Here is a 27546-nt window from a genome sequence, read left to right on the forward strand (position 1 = left end):
AGAGGCAAACCTATGTTTCTAGCATTTGTAGACTTAGAGAAAGCTTTTGACAATGTTGACTGGAATACTCTCTTTCAAATTCTAAAGGTGGCAGGGGTAAAACACAGGGAGTGAAAGGCTATTTACAATTTGTACAGAAACCAGATGGCAGTTATAAGAGTCAAGGGGTATGAAAGGGAAGCAGTGGTTGGGAAGGGAGTAAGACAGGGTTGTAGCCTCTCCCCGATGTTATTCAATCTGTATATTGAGCAAGCAGTAAAGGAAACAAAAGAAAAATTCGGAGTAGGTATTAAAATCCACAGAGAAGAAATAAAAACTTTGAGGTTCGCCGATGACATTGTAATTCTGTCAGAGACAGCAAAGGACTTGGAAGAGCAGTTGAACGGAATGGATGGTGTCATGAAGGGAGGATATAAGATGAACATCAACAAAGGCAAAACGAGGACAATTGAATGTAGTCGAATTAAGTCGGGTGATGTTGAGGGTATTAGATTAGGAAATGAGACACTTAAAGTAGTAAAGGAGTTTTGCTATTTGGGCAGCAAAATAACTGATGATGGTCGAAGTAGAGAGGATATAAAATGTAGACTGGCAATGGCAAGGAAAGCGTTTCTGAAGAAGAGAAATTTGTTAACATCGAGTATAGATTTAAGTGTAAGGAAGTCATTTCTGAAAGTATTTGTATGGAGTGTAGCCATGTATGGAAGTGAAACATGGACGGTAAATAGTTTGGACAAGAAGAGAATAGAAGCTTTCGAAATGTGGTGCTACAGAAGAATGCTGAAGATTATATGGGTAGATCACATAACTAATGAGGAGGTACTGAATAGGATTGGGGAGAAGAGGAGTTTGTGGCACAACTTGACCAGAAGAAGGGATCGGTTGGTAGGATATGTTCTGAGGCATCAGGGAATCACCAATTTAGTATTGGAGGGCAGCGTGGAGGGTAAAAATCGTAGGGGGAGACACTAAGCAGATTCAGAAGGATGTAGGTTGCAGTAGGTACTGGGAGATGAAGAAGCTTGCACAGGATAGAATAGCATGGAGAGCTGCATCAAACCAGTCTCAGGACTGAAGACCACAACAACAACAACAACTCCCTGTATTGCGGCCATTTGTCTTTTAATGCTCTGCTTAATGCATTAATTGCATTTGATAATGAGCACCTGTGATTGTTTCACTTGGTTTTAACACCTTATAGTACACGGCACTGAGCTGGTCCCACCAAATACAGAGAGAATCTTGGAGCCGTGAATATTCAGTTTGGTCATCGACATGGAAGCATAGCTAGGATATCCCCACGATTTTTTGCATTTAGGGTTATCGTAATGAACCCATTTTTTGTCCCCGGTCACAATGTGATCCAGAAATTCCTTCTGTTTTTGCCTCTGAAGCAGCTGTTCACCAATGCACAAACGCCATTCAATGTCTCTTGGTTTCAGCTCACACAGGACCCAAGTTCCTTCTTTCTGGATCATGCCCGTAGCCTTGAGACATTTTGAAATGGCTTGCTGTGTCACTCCCACTAATCATGGCAGTTCTTCTTGAGTTTGATGAGAGTCTTCACTCAGCAATGTCTCCAATTCTGCATCTTTGAAAACATTCTCTCTTCCACCACTATGCCGGTCTACGACGTTAAAATTACCATTCTTGAAGCATTTAAACCAGTCACGACACATTCTTTCATGAATAGCATGCTTACCATATGTACTTGAGGGCATTCAATGAGACTCAGCTGCTGTTTTCCTCATATTGAAACAAAACAGTAACACCTACCGCAAATGACGAGAATTAGGCTTGTAAACTGACATTTTCAATCAAGAAAAACTTTATGATGCAGGTACAAATCGACTAATGTTTGAATGAGGTTATCTTGACTGAGGTCCAAGCCAACTGCCTGATGTCTGCAATCTGTTTCTTTCGACTGCTACTTGCCGTTGTCGCCGCATATCGGCAAATGGTAGAAGCAAAGTTGTACGCCTTATAGTATCATATTTCTACTAGTTATAACAATGTTTTGAGTAGATTGGGGTTCATTCTTTTCTTACAGGATAATATATGGAAAAGGAAAAGAAACTTCAGATTGATTATGTGGAAGAGTTATATACAGATGGATAACATGGGACCAGTTTCAGAACATGAAGGGGAATAGAGTGAAGAAGTCGAAGGTCCTACAATATTTACCTAGGAATTGGTGAAAACAAATAAAGAGCTATAGGAAGAGAAAGCACTGGACTGTGACAGAACACCATCTGAGGCACTGGAAGTCTTAGGTGTAAATTCAACAGCCAGATTGACTGAAATAGCAAACAGAATGTAAGACTCAGGAATTTGGCCCCAAGATCTACTAATGACCATTCTAACATCTTTACCTAAAAAGTACAGTGCAAAAGAATGCAAAGACTATAGGACAGTTAGCTTTTTAATTCATGTTACAAAGGCTATAATGATGAAAACTATTAATTTTTGACAATATAATGTAATTCGATAGAAAAGAAATCTACTCACCAAATGGCATCAGAACACACAAATAAAAAAGGTTATAATAAGGCAAGCTTTTGGAGCCTGTTGCTCTTTCTTCTGGCAGGAGAGTTGAAGGGGAAGGAAGAGGGGTGAAGGAAAATGACTGGAGAGGTCTAGGAAGAGGTAGATTTCAGAAAAGTCGCCCAGAACTGTGGGTCAAGTGAGACTTATCAGATGGGATGAGAACGGAAGAGTCTTTCATTGTTTTATTGACTGGGAGAACGCATCCAACAGAATCAACTGGAGTATACTGCTGAGGATTTAAAGGATGTTGATAAACCAGAATGAGATTTTCACTCTGCAGCGGAGTGTGCGCTGATAGGAAGGTAGGAGACAAGATACTGGCAGAAGTAAAGCTGTGGGTACCAGGCGTGAGTCATGCTTCGGTAGCTCAGTTGGTAGAGCACTTGCCCACAAAAGGCAAAGGTCCCGAGTTCGAGTCTCGGTCGGGCACACAGTTTTAATCTGCCAGGAAGTTTCGATGTTGGTAAAGTTTGGAAAGATAGAATGTTAATAAAGGAGATGTACACGAGCAAAAACTGACAGTTAGAGTAGGGAATGAGGAGATAGAAGAGATGGAGGGTCTGTAAACAGAGTTTCACTCTACAAAAACTACAGTTCAGTAGTTTTGGTACAGCACATCAATGACGTAGTATATGGTAGGGTTACCAGTAGTATTGGTTGCATTGGTAGGGAAAGAAATGTAAGTGAATGTGTGAGAGAGGAACCGGGATCTGATAACTTTTCATTGTTTTTTGTTTGTTTGTTTATTTGTTGTGCACACAATTAGAACCACACATCATTCAGCAATAGTCCTTCATGTCTTTTATGTCCTTAAAAAACATAGACTACATTTTATAAATAATAAAAATTAGTTGACCGCTTAACATCTGAACTTCTATGTAACTAAAGCAATTACTTTTGATGCAAATACAATTTGCATGCACAAACATAGAGAAGTCTATATTATTGTTGATATTTTATACTCAATAGAACATTCTTCATTGTGATCAAAGGCAAGAGTTTTCTATTTTTATTCATAAACACAAAAGTCATTTGGCAGTAACACAAACATTTCTTATATAAGCTTGATGAAGTACTGAATCAGGACAAGATACCTCTGTTTCACATTATAAATCAACAATTTTTGAATAAAACCTCAGTTAAACATTGACAGTTTCAATTTTGTGATAAATAGTGTTTATTTTTAAGTAAAAGACAGGACGATAACTATATAGAACAAAAATGTTCTGTAGGTTATACGGCCCTTTAAATATCCTCATTCAGTTTCTAAATGTTTCACCACTTCCAGTTTCTAGAGGAATCTAACAAGACACTCATCACATATGCAGAAAAAGCAAACAAAATTAGGTAAGATAGGCATGCAACACATCTAACATTGAGGTAATGCAGTCACAAAATTAACTGATCAAAGCTACTAGGAAACCTACCATAGTCCATGCTTGCTTATGGTAGTCAAAGGAAGCTGATGGTAGTTTCACAACTGTAGGTGTAAGGCAAGGATGCTAACTGTCACCAAAGCTGTTCAACATGTATGGAGAAGAACTGATACACAAGTTGATAGAGGACCCAAGAGGAGGAGAAAGGATAAAGACTATAAAATACATAGATGATCAAGCAGTCCTGGTGGAATCAGAAAAGGAGCTACAACAGACGTTGAAGAGTATTGCAACAAGGGGTGAGCAGTATGGACATAAGATAAACACAGAAAAGATAAACGTTATGAGAATAAGCAAGAAGGAAATTCCAGTTAACATATTCTTAGACAGAAAAAAGATAGAGCAAGTTAAATTCTTTCTGTACCTGGAAAGTTTTATGACATGGAAATAAGGAGGAGGGTATCAATGAGAAACAGATTATTTGAAAATGTTAAGCAGTCACTAATATCTAGAAGAATTCCTATGGAACTGAGAAAAAGATTTATTAAGTGTCATGTCTGGAGTGTAGTGTTAAAGAGCAGTGAATTATGGACAGATGAAAGCAGTGAAGAAAGATATTAAGAAAATTTTTAAATGTGGGTACAGAGAAGAATGCTCAAGATGAATTGGACTGACAAACTTAATAATGAAGGAAACAAGTGAAGAAAGAAGATTATTGGAAGAGACCAGAGAGAGGAAAATAATGAAAAACATTCAACAATTTCTTCTATTTATAGATGAATCATGTAAACCCGCAGTGACATTTGTACAAACCACAATGGAAGACTGATACTAGCCAACAACTACAACATAGATAGTACCATCACAGCAGATGTTACAGCAATGATTGTTATTGCACAGACACTATGAGAAAATCACCTAATCTCCCACAGTTTTATTAATAAACATAGTGTTGGATCCCATGTAAATGTCAGATAGAAACCTCCATCACTATTGAGAAGGTCATGTGTCAGGCATGTCTCAGTTATGTCGTAGAACACTGTCTTACTAATTTGAAGCAACAGATGAAACTTCAGTTCTCTAAGCACCCAGCAGTTTGATAAAACAATTGCTGTGAATGAATAAATTCCTGATTTAGCGGACAGCAACCAGCACTCTTGTATTGCTGAGCTTGTGTATTTATTGTCTCATCTGCGGCCTGCAGAGACATTGGTCTCCCCATGGATTTAAATTGTACAGCCTTAATTTGGCCAAGAAGAAGGCCCAGGACTGCTGTTCATGTGTGAGTCTAGCTTGCAGTTATACTTGAGAATGGTGACAAGTGTATCTCCTGAAATGTACCCATTCCTAGTGATACCATTCAGTTGTGCTTCCAAGAGACAGTCATGCTACTGAGAGAGGTGGTACAGTGGTTAGCACAATAAACCTGTACTCAGGATGATGATGATTCAAAGCCACATCTGGCCACTTGGATTTAACTTTTCCATGATTCCCCTAAATTGCTTAAGACAAATTCCAAGATGGTTCCTTAATCGAAGCTTGTACTTCATCTCTAATGATTTCACTGTCAGTGGGTTGTTAGACTCAAATCTCCTTTCTTCAAACAGAACTTATATCTAACTTTACATAGAATATTTGCAACAAAATAAGCATATAGCCTGTTAGACATAGCATTTAACAATGTAAAATGAGTTCTGAAAATGTATATAACTTACATTTTTGCTTTCCTTATTGATGACATGGCAAGAGCACGTTGTACCATGGCTTGATTAACAGCAAAGGCAGCAAGTACACTAGTGTAGTTCCCTATAACAACACTCCAGATTGTATGTCTCTCCGTTGGATCCAGACTTAGTCTGCAACAATAAAGAATTAACCGTGGGGAATTATTTCTACTCATTCTGCTTTATTTGTAGCAAATTAGATAAAAAATGGCTCATGAGCAACTACATGCATCTTGACACTTACTCCCATTTACATCATCAGAAGTAGGTTTCTCAATATTTCAGTATGAGAACGAACATCATATTCATCTCTGTTCTTGCACTAATGTCAGCTTTTAGGTACAATTTGACTTTTGGAAATTTGGAAGTTTGTGGCAAGGTCTTTTGGGACCAAACTGCAGAGGTCATTGGTCCTTAAGCCTGCACACTACTTAATCTAACTTAAACTAACTTACACTATAGTCAACACACACACCCATGGCAGAGGGAGGACTCAAACCGGGAGAGCCGCACGGTCCATAACAAGGTGCCTCAGACCGCATGGCTACCCCGCGCAGCCTTTGACTTTTGAAGGCTATGCTCTCAAAATACATAGCTACAGTGAAAGGAGAAAATAAAGGAACTTTTAGAATGTAAAGAGCAGGCAGTGAGATGCGAACATTAAAGAATACATTGTTGAGTGATGTGGCTGAATTAAGTATTCATAGAGCAGTAGAAGTGAAGAAAACGTTCATCTTTGTGATCCATATTTCTACTACAAAACTAGATTTATGTTTTCATGCTTTGTCAGTTCAAGCAAATTAGCTTGTTGATTTTCATACTGTCAGACATTATGCACTTTCACAAGAAGGACTATTTGGGATCTACAGCTGAGCAGTTATTTTCAGGGAAACTTGATGATTTTCGAAATGTCTCTTTTGTTCTGCCATAAAACAGAGATGGAGAAACAGCTGCTAACACTGCAGAGAAAATTGTGTTTCTTGCTCATTTGTTCTATTTTCTTCAGTGTTGGATGAATAAGTCAGGCTCTCTGGTACTGCTTAGAATGAATTATTTTCTGACAATTTTATGGAAATCACTAAAATTGTTAGATGCACCACACCTTTATAAGAATTTTTCAACAGAGAAAAATTTTTAAAGGTAGCAAAACATATTGAATAATTTCTCCCTTCATTTGTGACTGCAGAAGTCAGGAAATAGGTAATAGATTGTCTCTTATTTTTTCTGTTGGCATGAGTGATATGGGAACCGAATTGACTGAATTACAGTTGGAATTATTATGTCTTTACTGCAATGAAAAGAAGTAAATTTTCGCAGAAAAGCATTATAAGTTAGTGGAGCTCACAAAGTGTTAGCAGCATTGATGCTTCGATGAATGAAAAAACAAGGCCTATTTAATATGCAAATACATTAGCCAGGAAACAAAAGTTTGTTTATTTGTGTGAATAAGCTATTTGGCCGGTCTATCATTTAAAATGTCTCATCCCTTAATCTCTTTGAACACACTTTTTAAATAAATAATAGTTTTCTTTAGTCCACTCTGTCATCCCTTTAACACAGGCCAGCATGTTCAGGAGCACTGTGTTATATCTTAGAAGCTATATTTAATTTTAAGTTCCCAAGTAAGAGAAAACAATATACTCAGTTTGTCATGTTGTCAGAATTATATTTCAATTACAGTAATACAAAAAAGTTACTAAACTGATAGCATTAAATCTGAAAACTGATCATGTTCAACAGAACTGAAACTGAGTATAATTAACACAGTCAAATATAGTAAAAAGTAAAACTCAGTTTCATACTGAGAAATAATAACTGAATTTAAGTTGTTATATTGAATTTCAGACTTCCATAAATATATATCCTTTCTCCTAACTTCAGAAACAGCTACTGAAAGGTAACAAACGATTCCCAATTTTATGAAAATTACAGTTTCAAAAATTAATGCAATTACATGTGACAAACATTAGATGTGAATCTTCAGATTTTGAAATAATCTTGCCTGTGAGGGTGCACAACAATTGAGAAAAACCTGTGCATGCTTTTATATATGACATGTAATGCTTCATCAGTCTTATAAGCACTATAATATCATAGAAACAACAGAAAATTTTTGAGATCCAAGGGCAGACTTTTATAAGAAAAGTATGTTAACAACATTTTGAAGGATCACAGTAAATACTGACATGGGCATCTCCTGTTACAACTGTGACTGAGTTAATAAAATATCAAAGATGTTTGACAGACCCCAAATACTATAAATCACCAAGAAAATATATTTTATATATACAGCAGTATTTTTATGTTCTGTATGAATTAAAATATTGTTTTACCTGGAGAAATGAAATGATCACATGAATTGGGCAGTAAGTTGTAAACAAAGGCAAATTTTGGTAGAGGTGGTTTGTCTGGTGCCCAATCAGTAAGCTGTGATACAAAAGGGCCATTGAGCCTGTTTGGTAAACACTGCATATTCACTTTTCATAAGAGTATTTCACCTAATTTTGTACCTATTTTTTTTAATTTCTTATAGATGATTTCTTTTCAGCATATGGACAAAAAATATGCCTTATGGTATGTGGTACATCACAAAATATTCTGAAGGAAGATTAATTAAATTTGTATGATTTTAAGATTTTCCATCTTGATGATTTTGAAATGTGCTTGGGTATTCAGTCAGACTGCATCAACCAAATGAGGTACATTTCAGTATACTGCTTTGTTACCGGCTTGTTGCTGGGACACTAATAATGGGGAGGAAGCAGGTCTACATGGTGTGGCCTAAGCTCTTCAGTTGGTGTTGGCATGACACACTGTCCATGTGCTTCGAGCCATTCAAGGCTGTGTTACTTACTTAGCTGTAAACAGTTATCTTTAGTTATTGGCTCATTGCATAGCAAGATCTGCACAATTCTTTTAAAACACAATCCCATAATCTGTTGGCCTGTTCTAACACTTTGGTGTCATTATAATTCATGTTATGCTAATTTTATTAGTGTGGGGGAACATGTTGCCATTGCTCTTCCACTAGATGCAGCTAAAGAAATATGGCTTGAAACATACTGTATACTCACGGAATATCAGACCAGCTGTGTGGCTGGATTGAAGAGTTTTTAGCAAACAGAACACAGCATGTTGTTATCAATGGAGAGACGTCTACAGACGTTAAAGTAACCTCTGGCGTGCCACAGGGGAGTGTTATGGAACCATTGCTTTTCACAATATATATAAATGACTTAGTAGATAGTGTCGGAAGTTCCGTGCGGCTTTTCGCAGATGATGCTGTAGTATACAGAGAAGTTGCAGCATTAGAAAATTGTAGCGAAATGCAGGAAGATCTGCAGCGGATAGGCACTTGGTGCAGGGAGTGGCAACTGACCCTTAACATAGACAAATGTAATGTATTGCGAATACATAGAAAGAAGGATCCTTTATTGTATGATTATATGATAGCGGAACAAACACTGGTAGCAGTTACTTCTGTAAAATATCTGGGAGTATGCGTGCGGAACAATTTGAAGTGGAATGATCATATAAAATTAATTGTTGGTAAGGCGGGTACCAGGTTGAGATTCATTGGGAGAGTGCTTAGAAAATGTAGTCCATCAACAAAGGAGGTGGCTTACAAAACACTCGTTCGACCTATACTTGAGTATTGCTCATCAGTGTGGGATCCGTACCAGATCGGTCTGACGGAGGAGATAGAGAAGATCCAAAGAAGAGCGGCGCGTTTCGTCACAGGGTTATTTGGTAACCGTGATAGCGTTACGGAGATGTTTAATAAACTCAAGTGGCAGACTCTGCAAGAGAGGCGCTCTGCATCGCGGTGTAGCTTGCTCGCCAGGTTTCGAGAGGGTGCGTTTCTGGATGAGGTATCGAATATATTGCTTCCCCCTACTTATACCTCCCGAGGAGATCACGAATGTAAAATTAGAGAGATTAGAGCGCGCACGGAGGCTTTCAGACAGTCGTTCTTCCCGCGAACCATACGCGACTGGAACAGGAAAGGGAGGTAATGACAGTGGCACGTAAAGTGCCCTCCGCCACACACCGTTGGGTGGCTTGCGGAGTATCAATGTAGATGTAGATGTAGAAAAACAATTCCACCAAAGCCAAATGATGGGAGTGCACTTGAACACCACTGAGGAGATTCTGAGAGAATCACCCTCCCAGCAGATGAGGGATAGTCTACTGTCCAGTTACCATTTCAAGCATACAAGTAGAAAATACACATCCCACTAGATGATGATGCCTGCAGGAGAGTAGACGATGCATTAAAGATGCTCATCACTATGTACAGAAATCAGATCATTTCATCCAGCAGCTTCAGAGCGTCCAACTAGGCCAGGAAGACTTCATGATGAGCTTCAGTGTGGTACTAGGGTACCTCAAGAGACTGCCTTAGCCTCATAAGAGAGGAAGTCAAGCCATTGTTGATAAAAATCTTTTAAGTTCATTCCCACATCAAGCTACTTCCTGTTTGATAGGTATTAACACAAACAGACCAATGGAGTGGTGATGGTCCACTTGGTGTCACCAGCAGTAGCCAACATACTTGTCAAAGTATTTGCAGAAGTATTTCTTGATTCAGCAGTCTACAAATTCTCAGTTTTTGCTGGTATATGGATGATATGCTCATGATCTGGCCACATGGAAAACAGCATCCCCAAGATCCAAGACTTCCTGCAACATCTGAATTTGCTGCCTCAAAACCTGACTTTGCTGTCTCAAAATTCCAGGTTCACAATGGAGACACAAGAGAACAACCAGCTTCTGTTTCTGGACATGCTAGTCAAGCAGGACCAGATGATACATTAGAAACATAAACCAATTAATACACCCAGATTCATAGTTGCACACTTCCAGCAGTCATGTCCCTTCACAATCAGAAATCGTCCTCAGTGCCCTAGTGCACACTATCTCTAATCTAACAAGCTTGGAAGTGGAGTTGCAGCATCTGCACATGGTTTTCCAGAAGACTGCTTACAACCACGATCAGGTCAAGCCTAGCATGAAACCAAAGGTACCAAGGCCACAACTTACAGAGGAAGGAGACAGACCTGTTTCAATGGTATTTATCCCTTATATAAGCAAAACACCCTCAAAAATTGGAAGAATATTTTGGAAACATAACATCAGATGTGTATTTCTCTTAATGCAAAGACAAAAGCCTTGTTTTGGACTGTTAAGGACAACCTAGGACCCCAAAAACCAGGAATCTTCTTCATCCAGTGCAGTGTGTGATGTAGCACATTGGGCAGCTTCCATCTGTCATGTTCCCCTCCCCCAATAATTAACACATTTTTCCTAAATTCATTAATTTCCAAAATTCCGATTTACATAATGTATAATAGGCACATGAAAACTTTAATTTCATAGTTAGACCTAAATCAGTGTAAATTTATTACTCAGATCATTCATTTGCTTTTTCTAAATGTACTGAAATAATTAGTTTGGCTGGAGACATGTTGATTACTAGGTGTAAAACTTTGCTTCCACCATTTATCCTTGAAGTTCAGGGCTTTATTGTGAAAAACTTACAAAAAAATTATGATTCATAATATCGCCAATCGCTGGCCACTACATTCTCCCATATGGCTGGAGACATGTTGATTACTAGGTCTAAAACTTTGCTTCCACCATTTTTTCTTGATGTTCAGGGCTTTATTGTGAAAAACTTACAAAAAAATTATGATTCATAATATTGCCCATCGCTGGCCACTACATTCTCCCATTTTCCGGAAAGCATATGAATCCCGTGGCAGGAAAACTTGGTGTCTTTTGTGGGGATCCATGAATTGATTCAATTTTGCACTTGTTCATATGATCGGAAGTGCTGGCCAGCTGGACTGTATGCCACTGATCGAAAAAGGTGGTAGTCAGAGAGAGCAACGTATGGAGAATATGGTCGGAGGGATAGGACTTCTCATTTCAATGTTTCCATCTATAATTTGACGGGTTTTATGACATTGGGTCGAGCACTGACCTGCTGTAAAATTACCTTTAAGTGTCTATCACTGTATTGTGGTCGTTTCTGTTTCAGTCCTGGGCTCGAACACATCAACTGCTTTCGATAATGATGTCCTGTGACTGTCTTCATCTGTTTCAGTAGCTACGAAAACGTTCTGTCTTCCACCGCCATGCTGGTCTTTGACATCAAAATCACCGTTCTTAAGGCGTTGAAAACATTCTCTGCACATTCTTCCACTAATAGTTCCCTCACCATTGGTCTTACCCAGCATTTTAAGAGCCACAGCCACAGATTTCTTCATGTTAAATCAGAAAATTAAAACTTTCTGCAAATGGCGAAAAATGGGTACATAAGTTGACGTACTTAATCGAGAATAACCTTATGATGCAATTACAAATTGACTAATATTTTTATGGCATTATGCTTACAGATCCCTAAGCTTATTGTATTACACCTATAACCAACCATCCGAACCCCACTTGCCGCTACTGCCGTCTATTGCAAAACAGAGGAAGCAAAGTTGCAGACCTAATAGAAAATGTCATTAATGGAAAATATTCATACATCACAAGTCTGCAGATTTGGGGTGAAGTAGGAGACATATTTCAATATTAGGACCTATACTGTTCAGCAGTGTAATAATCAAGTTTTACAGTAACATATACCATTTTTTCTGAAGTTAAAAATAATCTGTTAATTGAATTTGAAGTTCATAGAGGCTGCCACTTTTCACTGCAAATTCTGTCATAACTACTGTGATAATCCGGATTTGGATTACATACTTTGTTGCCCAGAATTTACTGAATAATTTTACATACATTACTAATTAATTGGAGCACTAATTAATGATTTCAACTTTATTTTGCAATATGGCACTCATTCATGTACATGAGAGGATTCACACTGCAGAACAAAAGTAATGTACACATATTTTTACAAATATCTAACCAGCAATATTTTTCATAAATCAAAATCATATTAGTTCATCAGAAACAGTAAATTCCAACCCACCCAAATTTTAAAGAAATACATAGTTTTGACAGTTTGTTCTTATGCCACTCTGTATAAGACCACACCTACCATGAAAGAGTTAGTCTGCAATGAGTTTTTAATTGAGCAAAACCTATATCTGCCCATATGTAGCGCAGTAGATCTGGTGGATAAGTGAAATCAAAAAGATTTACTACATTCACAATGTGTTTCATGTCCTGCTGCTAATTACTGAATAATTCAGTGATAATTTAAATAATTACTCTTAGCATGAACTTATCTCTGAAGCCAATATATGTATCATTCTATAACAATGACTTGTAATAGCAGTGTTGACTAATGAGAACAAAGTCTTGCTGTGCACTCATAATTAGCTTCGGTGATTCCATTTAATATGACGAACACTGTGATATCTTTTCTAAATCATGTGGAAACGAGACAGAGTGATTTGCTTTGTGACTTAGGTTGATTGTTTATTTGCCACTCTAGAACAGTTGTGAACTATAACATTGGTGTTAGGTTACTGTGCCTATAGAGGGGGGCTTATGCGCTTATGTACTGTGCGTATAGAGCCGTTATCAGGTATAGTATATGGCTACCCATTTATTGGTACCAGACTGAAGTATTTTAACTTCAAGGTTTTGGGTGGAGTATGTTATTGACTATAGTCTTTTTTTCAACACCAATATTTCAGCCATTTTTCAATGGATTTGCAGGCTACCAAGGACTCCATACAGATAAATTGGGTAGGCTACAAGTGTGCAGGAAAATGTACGAAGGTAAGACCATCCAGGTGATACAGGAAAGATGCACATAGTACAAGTGTCACACAGATAAGGAATAACCAATGAAGACAGCTGGGGCAGAGCACTGCCATTCCAAGGAGTATAGGATGAATTTTAAAAGAGGTCAACACATTCTGGGATTGTGTTTTAAACGAATCAGTGGAGATCCAACTATGTGATGGGCTGATAAATAAAGCTAATGGCTTTCAACTAAGTAAGACTTGGGACACAGCCTTAAGCACACTGAAAACATGGTGACAGTATATAAGAAAAGCCATTCAGATCACACTAACTGAAGAACTTAGATCACATCACATAGATGTGATGCCTCCTCACCGGTGGAAACCCGACTTCCACAGTGGTAGTGCAGAGACTGAGGATCATGGCTGATGTCCCAGAAAGGTACTTCCTCCTCCACTTCAACAGCAGGTCTGCCCACTGGTACCAAAATTGACAGCAAGAGGGACAGGTTGTATAAGATGACATCTGGAGAAAGACAAATCAGCCTTTGGGGCAGTCCATAGATGTCAAAATATTTCACCATTTGGATGACACCATTGAATTAAATGCACTAGAACATTTCAAAATGAACTACAATGATCACAGTATTAATAAGTGCACATAAGTATTCTGATATAAATGTCAGACTTTGCCACTTACCAGTTCCCATGGTTAGAGTTGTACCTGAACAGCAGAAAGAATAGTCACTTGCAAAATCTGAATAAACTAAACACAAGCAGGGAAGAGAATTAAAATAATGAAAATCACTTTTAAGGTCCCCATGACATAAGCATATTTACAACTTGTTTCATAATCATTAATCTAGTGGAAAGGGACATAACTCCTCTTTTTTTTAAATATAACCTATCAGCTTGTAAATTGCTAGGATAATGTTTCTCACCACCCCTATGACTTGCATAGCTTGTGTATTTTTTGTTAGAATCTTCTTTTCTGAAACTTTCTGGATCACAGGAAATCACTATGTTCAGCCACCTGTATGACAGAGGCAAAAGCAAACTTGTACTTTCAGTGGAGTTTAGTGTGTCTCTGACCACATATAGAACAATACACCATTCAGATTGTCAATGTGCCTCAGCCAGTAATTTCAAGTTTGCTCTGTCACTTTACTGCTGGCAAGACTGCTACCATGGAAAAGTTACACGTGACACCTCAGTATATTGTTCAAAATTCTTCTCTTATTTGTGAGGCACTAAACATTGAGAATATGCATAATTGTGGCTTTTGAAGTCAAAACAGTGGCTGAGAGCTATCTAAAAATTATGGTTCAGATGGGATTTGAGCAGACTCCAACAGAGCTGCACACTGCCTTTCTGGGGGCAATTTGGAGGGCTGTGTCATCCTGACACAGACAGTACACTATCATTTCTGTATGACCAGCCCCCCTGCACCATGCTGCAAAACATAGGTGGGCAATGGAACACCCGTAAATGGAACTCAGATCAGTGCCATTTGGTTTACTTCACCAGTGAGTGTAGGATTTGTCCAATATATAATGATTTCCATACATTAATTTGAAGATGGCTAAGTATCAATACATATCACAGGCATGCAGTTCCACAAGTCTGACAGGGGTCAATTGTGTTTTGGGCTAGTACTATGTACTGACAACAGACACCTCACATCAGTACTGAGGATATTTCATAGTTGTGTACTGTTGAGATGCAATCCTCCAACCCACTGCTGAGTCCTACAACTGACATTTGGTGATGCACCCATCCTTAAAGATGATAAAGGTTGAGAGCAGCCTGCCCACCTCATGAACACCTTCCTCTGTGAGGCAGGAGTTGGCCAAACAGAATGGTCTTCAGGTTTTGCTGACTTGAATTCCATTGGGACATACTGAAACTTGTAATATGTTGTCACAGGAATCATTCTTACATGCTGGATGACTGTGACAGAGCCTTTCACTCCCTGCTCTCATTCAGTCTAAGCACACACACGCTTAAAGATATGTGAGTGGTCCAAACATTTCTGAGCAATTTACAGAAACAGTACACATTGAGCTAATACTCAGATATTGTGTAGACACCTACTCAAGAAGGTCATGAATTGTATTTGATGTATTTACCATTAAATGATAGTTCCAGCTGAACTGCAGTCCACAAATATGTGGAAGGTATATACAAATATGAGTAAGATATAAAATGATTTGCCTTAGAAAGGCAGAACAAAGATCCTTTGACATGTGACCGCATACCCCCACCACCACTGTTCACTGACCACTGACCTTGGTACTCATCCACTTTAGTTTGGCACCTGCTATGATCCAATACAGTTGCTTACTGCTTAGCTGTGCTACTTTAAAATGTGTGACAAAACTGACAATCCCACTAAGTGTGAGCTGCACAGCATTATCCACTTTTTAACTGCACAAAAAGTCCCACCAATTGAAATCTGTAGACAGATAACTGAGGTTTATGATACTGTGATGAATGAAGTATCAGTTCAGAACTGGTATATCATGTTCAGTGGTGGATGGAAGAATGTTCACAATGAAGAGTGCTTGGGCTGGCCCTCAGTGGTGACTGTACTCATAGCAAGGATTGAAACCAAAATCCACAATTAGTGGATTGCGCTCACTGCTTTCCCCCAAAACTTACCAAGGTTAGAGCAAAGTCTACAAAGAAGCCGTGGATTACTCGAGGAATAGAGGTATGTTGTAAAACAAAAAGAAAACTGTATCTGTCAATCCGAAACATTTCCATTGTTGATGCTATAGCACATTATAAGAAATACTGCAAAATATTAAAGACTGTAATACAAATGTCAAAGCAAATATATTACAAGGAAAAGATAGTCATATCAGATAACAAAATAAAGACAATATGGGATATAGTGAAGGAGGAGACCAGTAGAACCAGACATGAAGAGGAACAAATAGCATTAAGAGTAAATGATACATTGGTGACAGATGTGTATAGCGTTGCAGAACTTTTTAACAAACATTTTATAACTGTTACTGAAAAGATGGGGTTGTCAGGTTTGGTAGATGCTGCTATGGAATACCTCAGACCAGACATTTCAAGTAACTTCCATAATATGAATTTGACCCTCACTACCCTAACAGAAATAATGTCCATCATAAAATCTTTAAAATCAAAATGATGAAATATCAACAAAGTTAATTAAAGAATATGATTCTGAGCTAAGTAACATATTAAGCTATCTGTGTAACCAGTCATTTATCAGTGGAATATTTCCTGAATGGCTGAAATATGCTGAAGTTAAGCCACTGTTTAAGAAGGGAGATAAAGAAATAGCATCAAATTTCCGTCCAATTTCACTGTTGCCAGCATTCTCAAAAATTTTCGAAAAAGTAATCTACAGTTGGCTTTATAACCATCTTATCTCAAATAACATACTGTAAAAGTCACTGTTTGGATTTCTAGAAGGTTCTGATATTGAGAAGGCTATCTACACTTACAGTGAAAATGTGCTTCATTCATTAGACAAAAAATTGCAGGCAACTGGTATATTTTGTGATCTGTCAAAGGCATTTGACTGTGTAAATCACAATATCCTTTTAAGTAAATTAGAATATTATAGTCTAACAGGAAATGCTGCAAAATGGTTCAAATCTTATATCTCTGGCAGGAAACAAAGGGTGTTATTAGGAAAGAGACATGTATTAAGCTATCAGGCATCATCCAACTGGGAACTAATTACATGTGGGGTCCCACAAGGTTCAATTTTGGGGCCCTTACTTTTTCTTGTGTATATCAATGACCTTTCATCAGTAACATTACCAGATGCCAAGTTCGTTTTGTTTGACAATGATACAAACATTGCAATAAATAGCAAATCAAGTGTAGTCTTGGAAAGATCAGCCAATAAAATATTTGTGGACATTAATCACTGGTTCCTAGCCAATTCTTTGTCACTAAACTTTGTAAAAACACACTACATGCAGTTCAGAACTTGTAAGGGGTGTCCCACGAGTATGTGTCTAACTTACGATGACAAGAAGATAGAAGAAGTGGACAGTGTTGAATTCTTGGGATTACAGCTTGATAATAAATTCAATTGGGAGGAGCACACCACAGAACAGCTGAAGCATCTTAACAAATCTCTGTTTGCAATGCGAATTTTGTCAGACATAGGGGATATAAAAATGAAAAAGATGGCATAATATGCTTAGTTTCATTCCATAATGTCACATGGGATTATTTTTTGAGGTAATTCATCAAGCCAAGCTAAAGTTTTCCGGGCACAAAAATGTTCAGTAAGAGTTATATGTGGTGTGAACTCAAGAACATCCTGCAGAAGCCTGTCTAGGGAACTAGGGATACTAACTACTGCTTCCCAATATATTTATTTCTTAATGAAATTTATCATTAAAAATATATCACTTTTTCAAACCAACAGCTCAATTCATGGAATCAATACTAGAAATAAGAATAATCTTCACAAGGATTTAAAGTCACTTAGTCTTGAACAAAAAGGTGTGCATTATTCAGGAACACACATTTTCAATAACTTGCCAGCAGCCATAAAAAGCTTAACAACCAATGAAATTCAGTTTAAGAGAAGCCTAAAGGATTTATTGGTGGCCAACTCCTTCTACTCCATTGATGAATTTCTCAGTAAAACCAACTGATTTGTATATAAGTACAATATAACTTCTGCACAATTTCAGTGCAGTAACGTGTTCATTGAAAATTTGTGTGTGTGTGTGTGTGTGTGTGTGTGTGTGTGTGTGTGTGTGTGTAAGTACAATCTAACTTCTGCACCATTTCAGTGCAGTAAAGTGTTCATTGTAAATAAGTATTATAGTAGTTGTATTACATGTTTATTACCTTATAAATTAATAAAAAACTTTTTTATTTTAAATTCAGTGCATTAGTATTTGTAAAATGACTCTTTCATATAGTGTTCATTAAAAAATGACAAGCATTCCACTTGGGACCTGTGGAATGGTACATTAGCTTATTTGTTTTAGTTGTAAATATTTGTCATGTATTGTTGTTTTTCTGACATGTTCCACATCCTGGAGGACCTCCTCACTACGGATCAATTGGAATGAAAGTAAATCTAATCTAAAAAAAAAAAAATACATTTCAAGAAATGTGTTGTACAAGATTGTTAGGACATATCTGGGCTTTTTAAAAAGTGTTTGCTAAGTGGGTTCCTCGAATTTTGTCAGACAAAAACAAAATAAAATGAATGGCAGCTGCATTGACATTTTTCACTTGCTATGAAAGGGATGGTGATGAATTTTTGAAACACAGTGTCATTGGTGATGAGAATTGCATATCACTTTTCACACCAGAAACAAAGTGGCAGTGAATGGAATGGTATCATTCACAATCCCAAATTAAACTGAAAAATGCAAAACAAATTTTGAGCACCAGGAAGATTATGGCTACAGTGCTATGGGATCTCCAGGGTGCCTTGCTCATTGACTATATGCCTAGAATTGAGACTTTAAATGCAGTGGCCTACTGTCAGAAATTTCAACAACTTTGCCATGCCATTAAAAACAAGTGGCATGGAATCCTAACAAGTGGAGTCATCCTTCTTCATGATAATGCATGGACGCATGCAGCAGGAGAGGCACAGGACTTGCTTGAGGAGTTTCATTGGGAAATGTTTCAACATCCATCATACAGTCTGGACTTAGCCCCATGTGATTATTACTTATTCCTAAAATTGAAACATTTTTTGAGTGGACGATGCTATGGAAGTGATGATGAACTTAAAGTAGATGTTAATCAGTGGTTCACCAGCATGGCAGCAACTGAGTGTGCAAAAGGCATAGAAAAGCTGGTAAAACAGTATGGCAAGTGTCTAAATTGAAGAGGAGACTATGTAGAAAGGTAGTTTAGGTACGAAATTATGGGTAAAATACTTTTTTGTTTAATTATGTCAAATAAAAATTTCTGTAGAAAAAAAGTTTTTTACTTTCTGAATGACCCTCATAGGAAAGACTGCATATTTTTTACTGTCAGATGAATGTCATAACACAAAACGAAAGAGATAGAGGACTTAAGAAAAATATAAATTTCATTTAACATTTGCTAGCCACAACTGTCTCAAACAGAATGTTTTCCAAAGGTAGTTGTGTAAACATTTTTATATGTTTGGAAATAAAATTGTCAGATCTAGATTTAGAACTGAACCGAAAGATCAAAATAACATCTGAAATTTGGAAAGTGAATAATCAGTCAGCAGCTAATAACATTATTAGACTGCGGTTTACGCCCTCCTAAGGTCTTGAGGGAATAGTGTTATTTGACTGTCTTCCAGCACAACAACCAAAATAATTTATCATTACACAAATCTAAATCTGCAATACCATTCATTAAAATACAGAGAAAAATAGTGTAAGACAATGTACTCGATTTTAGGAACATTGCTGATTTCACACAGCATAAACCAGTTCTACCATATTGAGCTTTCACTTGTTCAGACGATGAAAAGTAAATTGCTTTTTGATTTCACACTAATCAGACTTTAAATAACATACATGAAACTAACATTTAGAGAAATACCAGAAAGAAGATATCTGTCTAAAATCGGGCAGAACAAACCCTATACACCAACTGCTAAAATAAAAAAATTAGAAGTAAGTAAAATTGTCAAACACCTTTTACTTAAACTACCACACACACACACACACACACACACACAGCAAAGGTAATATTGCATACAAAGTTTTTTGACCTTGTTTAAACTGTTCCTTTTTAGGGGGAAGTAAGGTAGTTGCAGGTATGATGAGACTGAAAAGAATCAGAGTGGGAGAAAGAGAACCTGGCATTAATGTGGAGGGAAGCAGCAGCAGCAACAGCAGGGAAGGTTATCTCACTTGAAGAACTCAATCCTCTCCCCATCGATAGCACGCTGCCATACAGCAGCAGGGCCACCAACATACACTGTTCCCAGTATCATCACCACGGTGACTCCTCCAAACATTAGCACTGTTTGTAAAGCATCAGTCCATACAACAGCTTTCAGTCCTCCCTGAAAAAAAATAGCAGTTACAAACTATATATGCCACGATTCAAACACCAAGTTTTCAAATTGTGTGTAAATAATTAAAGAACTGGTGCTTCCGTTACAAGCAGTTCCTGCTATATGCTGTGTCTTCCAAATGAAAACGTAACATTATTGTGTATTACAAGGTTTTTATTTTCATTTGAGCTGATGTGGGAATCAAGAGAAGTAGTTTTACATAAAATTCACCAGCACAAGTGTCAAGTTTTTATTTATAATTACAAAACTGTTTTCGCTAACACCAACAGAGTATCTGTTTCAGAATAAGGAACAATATACCATCTTATTACAAACACATGTGAAACCAAATGTACTAAAAAGTATTTAAAGTTATATTACACATGTTCTGACCATGAGTTGTCACTTGACAAATTATTGTTAAAATGGTTTTCAGACTTTTTAAAAAAATGTAATTTTTCATATTGAATTTATAACACAAAATTCAAACAAAATCATTTGCTCCTGATGCTGTTGATGAACTCATCACCACCTAAAATGCTAGAGAAACTTTGCCTGGATAAACTTCAATCTATTAAGGTAGTACTGAAAAAGGAAAACTGTGATATTTGTGACACTACAATTATAAATTACTTTGTGTTTGAAGGAAAACGAATAAATGCCCCCCATCCACACACACACACTCACACACACACACACACACACACACACACACACACACACACACACACCACACCAAATATTGTTTGATCCTTGATTCACAATATTTTAGCAAAACATGAACTGGCAGTTAATTCATACTACCTAACTTTTTTGTGTGGAGTTACAAGTTAGCTCAAAATTGAAAATTAAAATCATTTGACTCTGAACAGAAGATGTCTCAGCAAAACAATAGGCTTTTTCTCAGGCAGTTGTGGGTGCCATACCTGTTATGTTTACTGAAAGATGAATGTGTAGAGCTAATGTAATGACAGTCTATTGAAAATCAGTTTTCAAGTTGAGATGCACATCTTCCCATTCTGGAAAGTGAATACTAGTGTTTTTCTGTTGAAGCAACAACTTAATGTGTGGATTTAAAAGGAAAGAAGAAAGATCACAGTTTGGAGTCCTTTCACTGTTTAGATCATTAGGCACAAAGCACAAACTCTGACTGCACAAGGGCTGGGAAGGCAGTTGGTCATATCTTTATCAAAGGAACCATTCCAACATTTATCTTACTGGTATGTGGTTTAGATACTCCACAGAAAACCTAGGTCCATATGACTGCAAAGGGATTTTAACCATGTTTCTCCTAAATGTAAATCCAGTCTTAACTTTTACATTATCTTTTCAGCCCGTGTGGATATACCGTTCCTATGTGATACTAATAAATTCAAATACTGCATCAGTGGCCAGTCAAGTTGTTAGTCAGGATAAACGGCATATAAGTTTTTAAAAAAAGGAAGTCTAAAGGGCAATAATTAATATATTGTGCCCTGATTTGTATATTCATTATTCCTATAGACTTGTATCATGTTTCATTATTCGTTTTTCATTGCAATAACCTGTGACATTTACATTCAGAAATGTGTGGGCTACAGCTAAAATCTATATCTAATTTCAAGTTGTGGCTTCATTTTATTTATGATGCTAGCAAATGATTTTTGGGGCTCAATTGTTATTCAGAACTCAACATACTTATCATTAGTGCTGATGAAATATTTAATGGGAATTCAAAAAACAATTTTTACAGCTAGAGCACTCTAGTGCAGACATGGCTGGAAGAACAGGCACCAAGCATTCATACAACTGATTCGCCTTGATGGGCAATGAATCCACCACCTTCAGTGTGGATACACAAATACATTCGACCTTCTGCAAGGATCTCAAAGTAGCATACATGGAGGACATGGACAGGGACTGTCAATAGGTGGCATTAGGTGGGAATGTGGGTCAGGCAAGAGGCATGCTGAGCTAGTTCATACAATTGCGATAAACACTGTGCCCAGGTGCCTCAGTGGTAAATGCAACTGTCTAGTAATCACACATTTTTCACTCATTAGTGCTGATTCCATACAAAGTCGCAATACAGCTGACCTCAGTAGTTCCCCTCCTTTCCTTTCCTTTCTCTCATTGCACCTTCAGTTTTCATAACATGAATCATAGCTGCGGATTCCGCATAGTGTCTGTTCTTTCAGACATGTCTGAAAGAATAGACACCACACGTACATATATAATTGATATATACAATACATACAGGGCTATTACAAATGATTGAAGCGATTTCATAAATTCACTGTAGCTCCATTCATTGACATATGGTCACGACACACTACAGATACGTAGAAAAACTCATAAAGTTTTGTTCGGCTGAAGCCGCACTTCAGGTTTCTGCTGCCAGAGCGCTCGAGAGCACAGTGAGACAAAATGGCGACAGGAGCCGAGCCGAGAAAGCGTATGTCGTGCTTGAAATGCATTCACATCAGTCAGTCATAACAGTGCAACGACACTTCAGGACGAAGTTCAACAAAGATCCACCAACTGCTAACTCCATTCAGCGATGGTATGCGCAGTTTAAAGCTTCTGGATACCTCTGTAAGGGGAAATCAATGGGTCGGCCTGCAGTGAGCGAAGAAACGGTTGTACGCGTGCGGGCTAGTTTCACGCGTAGCCCGCGGAAGTCGACGAATAAAGCAAGCAGGAAGCTAAACGTACCACAGCCGACAGTTTGGAAAGGCTAAAGCAGAAGCCTTACCGTTTACAATTGCTACAAGCCCTGACATCTGATGACAAAGTCAAACACTTTGAATTTTCGGCGCGGTTGCAACAGCTCACGGAAAAGGATGCGTTCAGTGCGAAACTTGTTTTCAGTGATGAAGTAACATTTTTTCTTAATGGTGAAGTGAACATACACAATGTACGAATCTGGGCGGTAGAGAATCCTCACGCATTCATGCAGCAAATTCGCAATTCACCAAAATTTAACGTGTTTTGTGCAATCTCACGGTTTAAAGTTTACGGCCCCTTTTTCTTCTGCGAAAAAACGTTACAGGACACGTGTATCTGGACATGCTGGAAAATTGGCTCATGCCACAACTGGAGACCGACAGCGCCGACTTCATCTTTCAACAGGATGGTGCTCCACCGCACTTCCATCATGATGTTCGGGATTTCTTAAACAGGAGATTGGAAAACCGATGGATCGGTCGTGGTGGAGATCATGATCAGCAATTCATGTCATGACCTCCACGCTCTCCCGACTTAACCCCATGCGATTTCTTTCTGTGGGGTTATGTGAAAGATTCAGTGTTTAAACCTCCTCTACCAAGAAACGTGCCAGAACTGCGAGCTCGCATCAACGATGCTTTCGAACTCATTGATGGGGACATGCTGCGCCGAGTGTGGGAGGAACTTGATTATCAGCTTGATGTCTGCCAAATCACTAAAGGGGCACATATCGAACATTTGTGAATGCCTAAAAAAATTTTTTGAGTTTTTGTATGTGTGTGCAAAGCATTGTGAAAATATCTCAAATAATAAAGTTATTGTAGAGCTGTGAAATCGCTTCAATCATTTGTAATAACCCTGTATAATATAGTTGATATAATATAATATAATTGAGATACATAATTGATTTGCCTCAATGGGCAATGAATCCACAACCTTAGTGCAGATGCACAATTATATGTCTACCTCCTACGGGAATCCCAAAGTAGCAAGCGTGCAGAGGGGAATGTAGGTCAGCTGGGAGGCATGGTGAGGTAGTCCATGCAGTTGTGATAAGCATTATGTCCATGTGGCACGTTGGTTAATGCAACTGCCTAGTATCTAAGAGATCCCAAGTTTGAATCCCAGTCTGGCACTCATTTTCACTTGTCCCTGATGATTCCGGATGAAGTCCTGATGCAGCTGACATCAGTAGTTCCCTCCCTTTCCTTTCTCCTCACTCTGCCTACAATTTACAACATAAGTAATTGCCAAAGAAGAGATGGCAGGACCAAATTCACCAGAACACGTGAAATCACCTAATCCGTGAAATTTGTTTACAGCAGAAGTAAATTTTTTATGTTAAGTTAATATCCCATTGAAATGCATAAGCCTACATCAATCTTTTCTGATAACAGGAAGTGTTAAAAATTTAAAATTATGAATTTTCATGTCTATGATTACAGGAGGGACAGAAAAAAAAGGTTACTCACCAACATTGTGTAAAAGATGCAGACGATACAAACAACAGGTGTTACTAAATGCAAGTTGAAACCTGTAACTGAAAGGGACTAGCATTGATTTATTGTTTGTATGTCAGAACTGAAGATTAATACATTCTTTTGTATCATTAATTAATATTAAAAACAAACATTTCTGCACTGTTTTCCATTAATATCCATAAAGAACAACACTCTGGAAGACAAACTAACCTTGACTGAAAGCAAGAGCTGGCACATAGATGACTATGGGAATATAGAGCATCTGAAACAAAGATTATGTGTCTTACTTTTAGACAATAAATTACCAATTCATACTTACACTGTATTGTATGTTACTTACAAGTCCATTTATAATATTCACTTTTTAGTGAAGCAGTGCTGCAGTAATAACAAAACTAAAATGTTTTGTTGCATATAAAGATATCCAGCTATTACATTTACTGAAAATATTGCGTCCACAACTTTGCAGTCATATAAAACAAGTGAGTATTTGCCAAGAGCATAAAGAATATTTTGCCATATGTCCAGAAAGATTGTTTTCATTTATATAAAAGCTCAATTAATTGATGTGTCAAGAATTACACTACTGGTACCATATTAATCATGCAATGTCATATTAAGCAGTGATGCAGGCGCTGACTTTCCAAAATTTCTGTCGATGCATATTGAGGGCAGAACATAGGGGAATTTAGAGATTTCTTTAAAATTGTTACCTTTTATTTATAATAAAGGGATATGCTGTGATAAAGTAAAATGTACCAGTACTATAAATGAAATGAAATGAGTACTGGGATTATCCTGGAATGAAAGCAATGCACTAACCAAGTGCATTAATGGGTTTAGTTTGTAAGAATATGTCATTTTACTGTAATGAATGTACTCAACGTATGTAATCTTAACATTAATTTATCTTTTATGTATTAAATTATTAGCCTGCTCTTCAACTTTTGATTCACTGATAAAGTGCCAGTTAGATCTGTAATTAGCCTGTATTGTATACTTTAAACAGTTTATATGTACTATGTAAGAGGCAATGATATTATCAACCTGTTCAGTGGTGTGTCAACTATTTCTTTATAGAGGGGTGGGGGCAAGCAAACCCATTTACTGATTTTGTCTTTCAGCAAAACCTTTAAGAATATTTGCATGCTGATATTGTGGGAAGGTGTGTTACATAATCAGCACTATGTTGTTCTACAGAGAGAAACAACTCATTAATACTAATATGGACCCTATTTTATAGGTCTTGCTCTTGAAAACAATTTCATTGCTTTCAATTTTAAAAAGACATCATTTATCTTGGAAGGCACTGGTCCTACTTTGCTTTGAGATCATTTACGCAAAGGAGCCATATTTACTGTAGATTGCAATATCAATTGGCCAGAGAGAAACCTTTTGTTGCTATTACTATTTTACAAACACTGTGCATGACATCTTATTGAAAAAAAGAAAAACATAATTTGTTTCAAGAAGAAGAAAGCATTTATTTTGTTTTTATTTAGGCTAAAAAATTTTATGTACAATTTCCAAAATTAGTTTTCCTTTCAACATTTCGGAAAACAAATTCTTTCATGACATCCATGAGATTAATTTTTCCAGCCCTGTCTTGATGAAAATGGAGGAGGAGTGGATGGGTGAGTCTCGACTGAGTCATTGTTGATTTGAGGCAAGTTTTAAGTCATCTCAGGGCACTGAATGATCTTTCAGAGGATGCCGATGATACTGTAACTGTCATAATCAAAATGATGAGGCAAATAATAACCTGAAAGGGTTCTTTAACCCTACCAGGTTCAGCAATATTTTTTTCCCAATAAAGGATACATTACATGGTTGTATGCCAGTCATAATGGTTTGCAAGATGTGGAGCTATGCATGAAGCCTGTCCAGGTTTAAACCTGTTGCACGTATTCCAAGCAATTCTTCCAGACGTCATGTAGATGAAGGATGTGTTTAGGAGTAAATAATGAATAGCTCTCCAAGATGTTATACTTGCTTTCTGTCCTCTTGGTTGAACCTTCGATCAACCTCATTCAGAAGGAGATCAAGAATTTCAAACAAATCTTTCCTAAGTTTTCGTTCTTGAGACAATTCTTCGGGAACGGACAGTGTTTCTGTGTGTTGTAGTTTCACTGGTATTTTTCTTGGCAGTGAGATATTTGAGTCTTTCATATTTATGTTTTTAGAATAATCTATGGATTTCTCCAACACATATCAAATGCTTCTGTAGTCCTACAATTTGCAAGAGCCACTTTTAGAACTTCTACAGAATGTTTCACTCCGGCTGTAGTAAAATTTGGATTCTGTAGGGATTTGGCCAGTTCCTCACACAGTACAAACATTTCAGTTGCTACTGTTATATAAAAATACTTTCAAATTTTTTGAGCCACTTCACACAGCCCCGCAGGATTGACCTCCTTTCGTCTCTAACTGGGCTCAGTACATTCAATATTTTGGTCACCGTTTTCTGGACCCACTCATAGTTTTTCCTGAAACACGTCAAAGATTCTACTCTTACACCCATCAGGTGGGGCACATTGGAATCAGTCGTTCAGCATTTGCATTGAGATTCGTCTCATCGACACCACATGATAGCTGCATCTGCATACATGTTTTTCCTTTTTGCGGATTCTAGAACTATATTTGAGATGTCTTTCACGGTTACCAGTATGTCACACAATGGATCACAGCTTCTTGAAACTTTCTGCAGTGCCAGATCAAAACAATGATTGCTGCAGTGGATGTAGCAGCTGTTTGCCTGGTCTTGATGAAGGATTACTTTCACACCTTTGTTCTACCCTGACATATTTGCTGGATCATCGAAACAGTGGGGGTGTAGAAACTAAATTTCTAGTGAGAGTCTTACAAACATTTCTTTAATGGTAGTTGTTAGTGTTTGCGCCTTGGAGTCCTGCAGACTATATAAAACCAGAAACAGTGCTTTTGCTTCGAGCATCTCAGGGTCAACACAACGTACACAAAGAGTGAATTGCTCCT

The 27546-nt window shown here is 37.6% G+C and overlaps 1 protein-coding gene and 1 non-coding gene across 2 annotated transcripts in view; one reads left to right on the top strand and one right to left on the bottom strand.

Annotated features, from left to right (window-relative positions):
- LOC124789498 (sodium-coupled monocarboxylate transporter 2-like) overlaps positions 1 to 27546 on the bottom strand; it is a 247291-nt gene that overhangs the window by 69340 nt on the left and 150405 nt on the right. The window contains exons 5-8 of the mRNA XM_047256882.1: positions 24763 to 24814; positions 24544 to 24611; positions 20220 to 20374; positions 5639 to 5779 (exon numbers count right to left, since the gene is read on the bottom strand). Of these exons, the coding sequence (XP_047112838.1) occupies positions 5639 to 5779; positions 20220 to 20374; positions 24544 to 24611; positions 24763 to 24814 (416 nt within the window). The remainder of the gene's footprint in view (positions 1 to 5638; positions 5780 to 20219; positions 20375 to 24543; positions 24612 to 24762; positions 24815 to 27546) is intronic.
- On the top strand, positions 2903 to 2977 carry Trnal-caa. Its single transcript has one exon. It is a non-coding gene; the product is annotated as a tRNA-Leu (tRNA).

This window comes from Schistocerca piceifrons, chromosome 3 (genome assembly GCF_021461385.2).
Source record: "Schistocerca piceifrons isolate TAMUIC-IGC-003096 chromosome 3, iqSchPice1.1, whole genome shotgun sequence".
NCBI lineage: Eukaryota > Metazoa > Arthropoda > Insecta > Orthoptera > Acrididae > Schistocerca > Schistocerca piceifrons.